The 10030-nt window shown below is 42.1% G+C and overlaps 1 protein-coding gene across 1 annotated transcript; it reads right to left on the bottom strand.

Moving 5' to 3' along the window:
• Window positions 1-2248: 2248 nt before the first annotated feature.
• Window positions 2249-7711, bottom strand: LOC123110411 (uncharacterized). Its single transcript, XM_044530913.1, has 10 exons — window positions 7104-7711; window positions 6861-6995; window positions 6634-6782; window positions 6016-6291; window positions 5811-5941; window positions 4801-4918; window positions 4624-4716; window positions 4475-4552; window positions 3093-3180; window positions 2249-2545 (listed from the first exon to the last, which is right to left on the bottom strand). Exons 1-9 carry the CDS (start codon window positions 7573-7575, stop codon window positions 3094-3096), a joined length of 1539 nt encoding a protein of 512 aa, XP_044386848.1. The 5' UTR covers window positions 7576-7711; the 3' UTR covers window positions 2249-2545; window position 3093.
• Window positions 7712-10030: the final 2319 nt, after the last annotated feature.

Genomic DNA, 10030 nt, shown 5'->3' on the forward strand with positions numbered 1-10030 from the left:
CTTTGAGATCCATGCTAGACAACTAACTTTGTACATCAGATTTTCTCTTTTTTGTTTCTTCAAAATAAAACAACATATGAACTTCAAACTTTGCAACACACCAAAACGTTCTAACTAGAATGTGAAAAAACTTTCAGATTTTTTTGTCAAACATAAATATACGAAATTAGATTTTTTTTGTACTAAAAAATGTACTTTTTAGTATTTATATTGCACTAAAAAATCTGAAAGTTTTTTCCCACATTCTAGTAAGAATGTTTTGTTGAGCTGCCAAGTTTGAAGTTCATATGTTTTTCTATATGGGAGAAACAAAAAAGACAAATGTACTCGCATGAATCGCGATGCAAAAATGAGTGACTAGATAAGGGGGTGTCCCAAAGCCTATACTCTACAGAATATTTTCCCATCATGATAGTGCACCACATCGACCAAGGAAGAAGAATGAGAACATGAACAATGCATAAGAACTCATGAACGGAAGCACCGGCTGATAACACAGGGTGAAGACGGACAAAACATACAGAAAAGCAACATATAAGAACAGTTACAGTAAGTATTAGCACAAGTATATTGCATTGTATTCACATGATAACTAATTTCATCTATTTTTCATCCAATATAAGTGGAAACAAGTTTCCGGATCACGACACATAGTACAGATGTTTCTGTAGGTGCGTGCCCCACCTGCAAGGTTGGGGGGGGGGGTCCAGAAGGTAGTCCTGGTGCATGGTTCTTTCGGCTACAAATTTATCGACTATTTATTCCAAGTCCTTACTGCGGTACGGCAGATTCTCCCACATAATCCTAGTTCTATTGTGACTTGATTAGTTACATATACCATTGGAATTACATTGTTCCACCCGCACTTGTTCTTCCATTTGATCTTATTCTTAGTGGCAACTATTAGATCTTATTTTCTTAAGTTATGTTCCACGAAACTTGCCTTTCATTTATTTACTATCATATTTCCTTTTAACTCCTAAATTTTATGCTCCGAAACTTGCCAGCCAAGTTGTTGTGTTTGAAACTTGCCATACAAGAAGGGCATTAGGGCATCTCCAACACCGACCCGAAAACCTCTTGCATCTATCCTTATCGAGTTGTCCGAACCGCAAAAGTCATCTAACACGGTTCTGTATCGGTCTGTGGAGCGGTCCAGACATACTTTCTCCCGCAAACTAAAGACCAGTCCCACGCCCGCTTCTCACCACCCTGGCCACCCAAACCCCTCCACCCTCGCCCGCGCGTGTTCCCGTCCGGCTCCAGCTGCCCGCATTCATGCCGCTCAAAGCAGACGCGACCTCTGACTGCCTCCATCACTAAAGCGGCGCGCCTGTTCAATGCCGGAGACACGCGACTGGACGGGACGGTACATATATCTACCACGCCCGTTCAATGCTCCGTCCGTTCGTATGCCACCATTAAGCAGGCTCACCAGCTAAGAAGTCCACTCCGACGCTGTGCATTAACGCACCCGGATGCCTCGCCTCACCAGAATTCGCTATTTAAAGGTGGCCACACCGGGCTAACTTCACACCACAACACAAGCCGCTCCCCATCCTCCCCCCTTGAACTGCACCGGCCATGACTGCAAGCGGCAAAACTATGTGGGAGAGCCTTTCCATGAAGATGAAGCACAGCATGGTCGTCCTTGCCGCCACCTGGCAGAGCCGCCGCGTCCGCGCCAGGCATATCGAGGCAAGCTTGCCGACCAGCTCACCCGAGGTATCCGACGACGAGGATGACACCACGATGGAGACGGGCTCCGACGACACCGCCCCGTCTCCCACACCTCCGGTGCACGCCGACTTCACCATGGAGCAGGCGCATGCTCACTATAACGCCGCGATGGCAAAGGTGCACCCTTTGCCCTTGTCTACATTCCAACAGGTGTGGGAGGAACAGTGGTATAACATGTTCCTCCTGGAGCCGCACGGGTTGGCGGAGGGTCAGATCTACTGCGAGCGAGCGAGCGAGGAGGCCATGGCGGCCATGGCCGCGGCAAACCCCAACTTTGTCGCGGAGCAGCGTGCCATCTACGATGTCGTCCACGTGCTCAAGCCACCGCTCGCGATGAAGCGGCCGCCGCGAAGGCGCAGTTGTAGGCGATTGTGGATGAGACGAACCATCATGTGGCCCGGTGGGACGACGACAGCGTCAGCACCACCATTTCCATCATGGACCTCACGTCCACCAGCGACAGACCGGTCGTCGACTGCTCCGCGGAAGGACGCGGGAGGAAATTTGCTGGTTGCCATTGGAGATGTCCTTAGATATTATAATGATATAGGATTACAAAAATATTGTTAAGAGTTCTACCCAAATAAATCCATAGAACACGATGAGGTACCTTGACTACATTTAAGAACGTAACTAAATTAAGGGGCAACATTGAAGAAAGGGTATTCTATCATAAATATATAGGCTGCACAACCATGTTGCGTGAAGAATACCATTCTCTATGCAATTTTTTATTCGCTTCCATACAATACTTCCGCCCATCTTTTAATGATTAGACTTCTGTCCACATAATATGTCTATGTGCCTGTGAAGTTCATATCAGGATGGAGAATAACTGTCATTTCACTTGGTTCAACTAGCACGCCTAATAGAATAGTATATGAAAATTTACTGTACAAAGAGTACTTCAAAACTTTAGAACTGAAACATCTGTAGAATACTATTGTATTGTCTATCTCTGCGTGATCCAATTGAAGAGGAAACATCTGCCCCACCTCAAAGAATTTAAGCATGAAACTAGAATGAAGGTATCATATACTCCCTCCGTTCCTAAATATAAGTCTTTTTAGAGATTACACTATGGACTACATACGAAGCAAAATGAATAAATCTACACTCTAAATTATGTCTATATACATCCGTATGTAGTTTATAGTAGAATCTCTAAAAAGACTTATATTTAGGAACAGAGGGAGTAGTAAGCTACAATGCTAAATATCGGAGCAGATAGACAAAGGCTCCTAATTGAGTTTTCCTCAGTTATCAAGGTTAGGAATTTGAATCATCATTCCCATTTTTGATACACAAAAGAGGGTATGTAGTACGATGATACAGAAAGGGGAATCCATTACCTTAGCGGAAGACTTCAACCCCATCAGATAACTTCACTTTCAAAGTAACAAGTTTCCTTGTACATTTGCGAGTATTAAATACTCCGACCTATGATGCCACACACATTTTTTAAGATATTACTGAAAAAATTGAAATAAAATCTAAAATATCTTGATACTCAACACCCAAAGCTCGTGTGTGCCGCTATGCGGAGTTTAGCTCCATGTTAGGTCTTCAATTATGTTACGCGCAATTGATAAAATATCAACACCTTCACATAGTGGGATATAACGTGTATGGTTCTGAAGGGTTGTTTGGCTGTAGGGGTGGTAAGTGCATGCTATGAAGCACCGCCATCACTTCATGGTCACATATCTAGATAGAGGCACATATGTCACCTAGTCACCTACCTAGGCACAATGCATAGAATATCACATGGCTAGGTAGGGCATGGTAGTATGGCACCTGTGTGGGCACAAGTAAATATTTGTCAGTGAGCATAAGATTTTCGCCTACATGGCGCCAGTGCAAGCAACCAACATAGTTCGAGACCACAGTAGGTACTTGCCGCACTACCAAAGCGACAAACACTAATTGCTCGCCTTAGACCGTTCAAACATTGTATGTTGCTTTTTAATCTCGGTGGAATTTTGATTCGAACTTAGGGCCTCTTATATTCAAAGGAAAATAAGGGAAAGCATAGGAAATTAGGAATATTTTCTATGGTGACACTATTCATCCATTTGATTTAAAATCAATAAACCATAGGAAAAATGAAGGATTTTTTCCCTTGGATTGAGTTTCATAGGAAAACAAAGGAATCCTACAATCCACGCAAACCACTTTTTTACATTCCTATGCACAAAGAACAAGCCAAAGGTCCTGAGTAGCATAATATTACCTTAGCTTACCTTTGGATATGCTTTGACCTTATTTTCACCATCATTTTCATGATTTCTGCGTTTTTTCCTATTACTGTGATCAAACACCCAATTCTGCAGATTGTTTGGCACATGCAATCCTATCGTATTTGCATACTTCTGTAATCATGTGAATCAAAGAGTCCCTTAAGCTTTCAGCGAGTACGCATGCATGTGTCCATCTTCATCGAGCTTTTAAATCAAGGTAGAACCCTCTGCCTCGTTTTTAAAGGCTCCGTTTAGCACTGAGGTGGATTGTGGTAATTCCTTTGTATTGGACTACTTTTAGATATTTTGGAGGCTTGGCTATATTTGGAGCTTGGACCGTAGAGGATGTAAGGCAAGAGGGAACCATTACTTAACAGAACTTACCTATGTTTTAGTTTAATTTACAAAACATAGTAGTAGACTTATGAGTTCTTTTCTGCCGCCGGGGGGCGGGGGGGGGGGGGGGGGGGTCCTAGAGGTATATGCCATTTTACCTGCACATCAACTTTGCACGTAAGATCATTGCTCTTCTCAAGATGTTCCTCACCAACACGTAGCAGTATATCTTCGAACTGAAACAAACTGTCAGAATCATATAAATAAAACACAACAGAGTTAACACATATAGAAGTACAATCATTACCTGAGCTATACTTGAAACACTCTCTCCTTGACATGATAAAATAACATCCCCCACTCTAATGCCAAGCCTCTCAGCAACACATCCTGCTGAAACCTGAAAAGATTTCAGAAGAGTTATATAACTTGATATTAGAATTTCTAAAAGACTATTAACCAATAGGTCAATAACTTTGTATACCTCTCTTACTACAAGACCAGAGGAGATGTTGAAATTATGTGACAACTGCTCAATACACGACATGCCTAATAAGTCCAACGTCTTTAGCTTTAGTCCAAGCTGGGGTCGCACAATTTTCCTGCCAAACAATCATCACTAAATCAACAAAAATACTTTAAAACAGGGTATATTGCATTCAGGACCATATATTTCTAACATAGTTGTAATTCGAACCAAATGTTCTCCAAAATATGAAGCCACGTTGTTAGCATAAGGTTGAATCGGCACAAACCAAGCAGAAATAAACCCCCCATCTTCCTATTGTTAATCCCTATCCCTCTAATTTCTCTAACCTATCCCCTGTTATCTCTCTCAACTTGCTAATCACGACACCTGTATGCAGAGGATGAACTCGTCCTCCCGTATTGCACCGCTACTACCTTTGAAGCTCTAAGCATTCACATCATGGCTTACTATGCCCACAACAGTCTAGCTTGATTAAAGAAATAAGGACGTGAGTCGGTTCTGTAAAAGTCAAAGCAGAGTCCTAGTCCTAGTTGAGTAGGACAAGTCGTAGTCTTTTCGATTTGTATGCAGCAGTTGATGATCAAGGGGATGTAATGCTCTTTTAGTTTAGTCAAAGCAGAGTAATGATGAAACATCAACTGAATTGTATGCATCAGTTGACGATCAAAGGGATGTGATGCTCTTTAAGTTTAGTCAAAGCAGAGTAATGCTATCTTCTAATCAGTGAAGACATAAGTGTGACATGCTCTCTTCTGATGTAATCCAAAGAAAGCATGATATAAAGAAAGCATCACTGACGCTTTCTTCTGATCGTCCTAGTTTACCCAAAGCAGAGTCCTAGTCCTAGTTGAGCTGTTTGATTTGTATGCATCAGTTGACGATCGAGGGGATGCATCAACATAAGCGCGCGCCACATTAAAAGACAGCATTGCTAACATCCAGAGAAAGCATCATATAACGAATCGTTTCAGCACTGAAAATTAATAAAGTAAAAAAAGTCTTACCCTAATTTTCTCAACAATGCTGAACACTTCATTATAAGAGAGCTTGGAATAAAAGCAACAAGAGGAAATGTGTAGGATAATAACCCTACAATTTTCCCATTAGAATCCAACAGTCCACCTCCAGTTCCACACTACATTTAGAGGCTCACTTAATTGATAACTTAGGATTAGGTAGAAAATAATACAGAAGAACAAAGATAATTACCTTGTTAGGAATTGAACAAGTGATGAACTTATAATGATTGTGTTGGAATTCACAAGGGCCTACAGATGCCAGCTTGGCTTCTCTGTAGATTAAATCTAGATTTGTATCCCTAGCTACTAACACAAATGCTTCACGGCCGAACTCCGAGTTACCTTCCAATGGTAAACTATGCAAGTGTAAATCTCCTGTAATCTCATAGAAGGCGACGTCATAATGTTTGCTAAAGTACATCAATTGACTATCTACGGTTGTGCCATCCGGTAGGTGAACAATAACCTAAAATGTGATAGTCGATTAGAAACAGCTAAAATATTGCACATATTGCAGTAAATTATAATTGTCCAACACTTGATATTTAAGTCAAAGTAGAATGTTATATTGGCCACATGATAAAGCAACAGCTAAATGTACACACAAACATCACACAGAGACCAAAAAAAGGGTAATATAAGTTATACCGCGAATGCAAGAGGGCTGAATGTAAATAGTACAACATCGAAGAAAGATACTTATAAGATTCATGTGAGAAGTACATATATTGTCTCCATTCACATTTCCAAATAAAATAAAAACGAAGTATTTTGTATAGCTAACATGGTAGTTGAACATCACTTTTACCTTAGCTTGAGGAGCATATTCTTTATCCAGCCAATCATTAGATGGTTTCTCAGTGCAGATAAGCCAGGCAGAGGTGAGAATAGTAAGAGATTTCTTATCTTCATCTCGATTGACAACAATGCCTGTGCACCGGTTAATCTCTTTGCCATCTGTAAATACGCTGACCGTAATTAACAAGCAACTTCTATGCAATAGAGTGACAGAGACATATAAGATAATAAAAATACCAAGATAGGCTGAAAGACTCAGGATAGATTTGGCAGCGTTTAAAATCATGTCCTTGTTCTTGGGACTGCCGTAGCATTCGTTGGTACCAGAGGCCTTGGAAGGCAGCTTGAGCGTCAGTAATTGTTCTTGTTGAGCTGCAAACAACTCAATTCATCATACAGTTATGCCTCAGATAGAAAAGAGTGAATAACGTTGAATGATGGAATCGTTTAATTTATTAATAAAGAATCAAAATAGGATACCTAGCTTCTCCTCATACTTGCGTAAATCCTGGCGATATTTGGCCACAGCGGCCTTGTCGTCAGTGAAGCCGTAGACCAACTTCCCCTTGGAGTTCCTCCAGATTGGCACGAGCGGCATCTCCGGCTCACGGGCCGGGGAGCTGTGCGCCGAGGAGTCTGAGCCTGAGCCCGGCTCCTCCTGTGAAGACGTCTCACGATCTGACTCCGATTCCGATGCCCCGGACTTGCTCCTCTTCGTCCTCGCGGAGTCAGATGCACCCTCGCTCGTCGGCCGTCGGCGCGCCGGTGGCTGAAGCTCTGAAGGATGGTACTCGGTCTCCGGCAGCCGGTACGGGCCCGTGAAGTCTGGGTGCCACGGCGGCAGCCGCCGCCGCGACGTGCTCGGGTTCGGAGGTTGCAGTGGGGGCGATGTGTTGGCATCCTCGTCGCTGGTTGCTCCCCCGAGGGCTGGACTGGACCCCGACCCTGACATCTCCGCCGGTCGGTTCGAAAATCAGAACGGCTCCGGAAGCAGCACCGGCCGGAGCGACCGACGTCGCAGCCTCGCAGGAACCTTGCAAGAGGAGGCCGGCCGGAAGGGGTCAGAACTCAGAATACACGGCCTTCATATGGAGGAAATTGATTATTTATGATTAAGTTTATTTATGCAGTATAGATATCGGGCGAATCGTTCGCTGGGGGTGGGATCCCAGCGAACGTCTCCAGAGCCGTCTGATCCAGATCTAATGGATGGCAGTTTCTGTTGGAAACTTGAGCTAAAATTGAAAAGCTGCCAGGTTTCTTTTTTTTTTTAAATGTCAACCCCTAAATGTTAGGTACCAGATATATGTATCACACGATCTATAGCACTCACACAAGGATTCTTGTCTTAGCGGTGATTACAAGAGAAACGGAAGAGGAAGGGGAACTGAGGTAGAAGAAGAACAGAGAGCCGCCGCCGCCGGGTTCGTGATCCTACGCGGATACCTCGTCCAGCGCTTGGGTCCTGCTATTTGTAGTAGTTGCGGCTGTAGCTGCTCCTCCGACGGCAAGGTAGCTGGGCCTAGCCCATAGCCGGCCCATGGTAGCAGGGATGCTGACACTAAACTAAACCTACCAACCGCGGCATTCACAACTGCCATGTTTGGCAACGAACATTCGCCGGGGATTGACGTCATAAGTTTATGGTTTTTTTCCTGATTGAATCAACTTAGTTTTAACAGCTTCGTAAAAAAAACTTAGTTTTAACAGAAATCCCAGACATGAAGATAACCACTATTTAATAAAACATTTTAGCTAATTCTCATCACATTTACTCTTTCCGTTTTAAAATAGATGACCCAACTTTATACTAACTTTGATAAAATTAGTATAAAATTGGGTTATCTATTCTGGAACGGAGGGAGTAACTCCTATGCCTTAGATGAAAATCTTGGAGATTTGTGTTTTTCAGGGTTGCATGGACCGCTTTTGTGTTTTGTCCCTTTCTCCCTTGCGTGTTGGACCATTTTTTTAAGTTGATGTGGGCTGCAGTATACAATTGTTTTCCTTATTCTTTTTCTTTTCATGAAATAACTAATTAAAAAATACCTCTTATAAAGGTCATTCCCACCATCTCTGACGACGCAGATAAGTAGCGGACATGTGTGCCACTTGTTGCAACTTGCGAGTTTTCTTTTTTCATAGATTTTTTTCAAACGTTTTATCTTTTGAACCGTACGCCCAAATCATGAACCGTTTTCACCATTGACTTTCTCGCGTTCAGATCTTTGAAACTATGTCACATGTTAATAGACTTCGGCCAAAATAATCTAAGAATTAGAAGAAAAAGGAAAAAACAAAACCCCAAAAAATAAAAAAATAAAAACAAAAAGAGTGAAAACCGGAAAAAATAAGAACCCAAAAGCACAGTTGTATTTTTTCACTTTTTTGGAAGCACAACTATGATTTTCCTTCCTTTTTCAGAAAGCACAATTGTGCTTCTCGTAGAGACATAGGCTGTGTTTTTTCTTTTCGGGAAGCACAGTTATGCTTCTCATAGAAGCACGGGCTATGTATTTACTTATTGGGAGCACAATTGTGCTTCTCGTAGAAGCACAAGTTGTGTTTTTCCCTTTTCAAAAACGTAGGATGTGTTTTTTTTACTTTTCATGAAGCGCATGCCGTGCTTTTCCCTTTCGAGAAGCACATCGCAAAATCACAATTGTGTTATTCCCTTTTCGGGAAAGTATAGTTGTCCTTCTTGTGGAATCATAGGTTGTGCTTTTCCATCTTCGAGAAGCATAATGCACATCGCAGAATCACAACCGTGTTTTTCCCTTTTCAGGAAAGTATAGTTGTGCTTCTTGTGGAAGCATAGGCTGTGCTTTTCCATATTCGAGAAGCATAGTTGCGCTTCTCGCATAAGGACATGTCGTGCTTCTTGCGGAAAAGCACTACTCTTATAAAAATAAAATAAAAACTGCCAAAACCTAGGAAAAACGAAGTGAAAACCCCAAAACCAACAAAACTCACAATACAAAAAACCCAAATAAAATCCGAAAACGCGTGCAGAAAAAATCGAAATCCTGAGGGTGCGCCATCACACAACATATGGCGGTGCTAGGTGACGCACTCCCAGACAAAAAAGTGACATTACGGTATCCCTCCTAGGGGTAGTAATAATCTCCAGGTGCAAGGAATTGTTGTAGCACTTTCCAATGATGGATGTGGTAATTATGGAGTGTCGAATCCACAAAGAGCTAATATGTAATATCATTATTCTCTCGGGTCCTATCTACCACTGATACAACCCTACATACACTGGGGGGTTGCTTTAACTAAAAACAAAAAATAAAACTATGTTGCGGGTATAAAGAGATAGCTTTCAAGATAACAAAGAACATAGACATAAAAATTATGTGTTTCCTAAGTAATAGTACAATATAATACAATATTTCCTACTTATA

The sequence above is a fragment of the Triticum aestivum genome, chromosome 5B (genome assembly GCF_018294505.1).
Source record: "Triticum aestivum cultivar Chinese Spring chromosome 5B, IWGSC CS RefSeq v2.1, whole genome shotgun sequence".
Taxonomy (NCBI): domain Eukaryota; kingdom Viridiplantae; phylum Streptophyta; class Magnoliopsida; order Poales; family Poaceae; genus Triticum; species Triticum aestivum.

What these genes read in the sequence shown, in the direction of transcription:
- LOC123110411 (XM_044530913.1), bottom strand. Translation starts at nt 7,575, where the DNA reads ATGTCAGGGTCGGGGTCCAGTCCAGCCCTCGGGGGAGCAACCAGCGAC. An exon ending in CAAGTATGAGGAGAAGCTAG is followed by an intron (nt 6,996 to 7,103) that starts GTATCCTATTTT and finishes AGTTGTTTGCAG; the next exon opens with CTCAACAAGAACAATTACTG. An exon ending in CTTGTTCAATTCCTAACAAG is followed by an intron (nt 5,942 to 6,015) that starts GTAATTATCTTT and finishes CTCTAAATGTAG; the next exon opens with TGTGGAACTGGAGGTGGACT.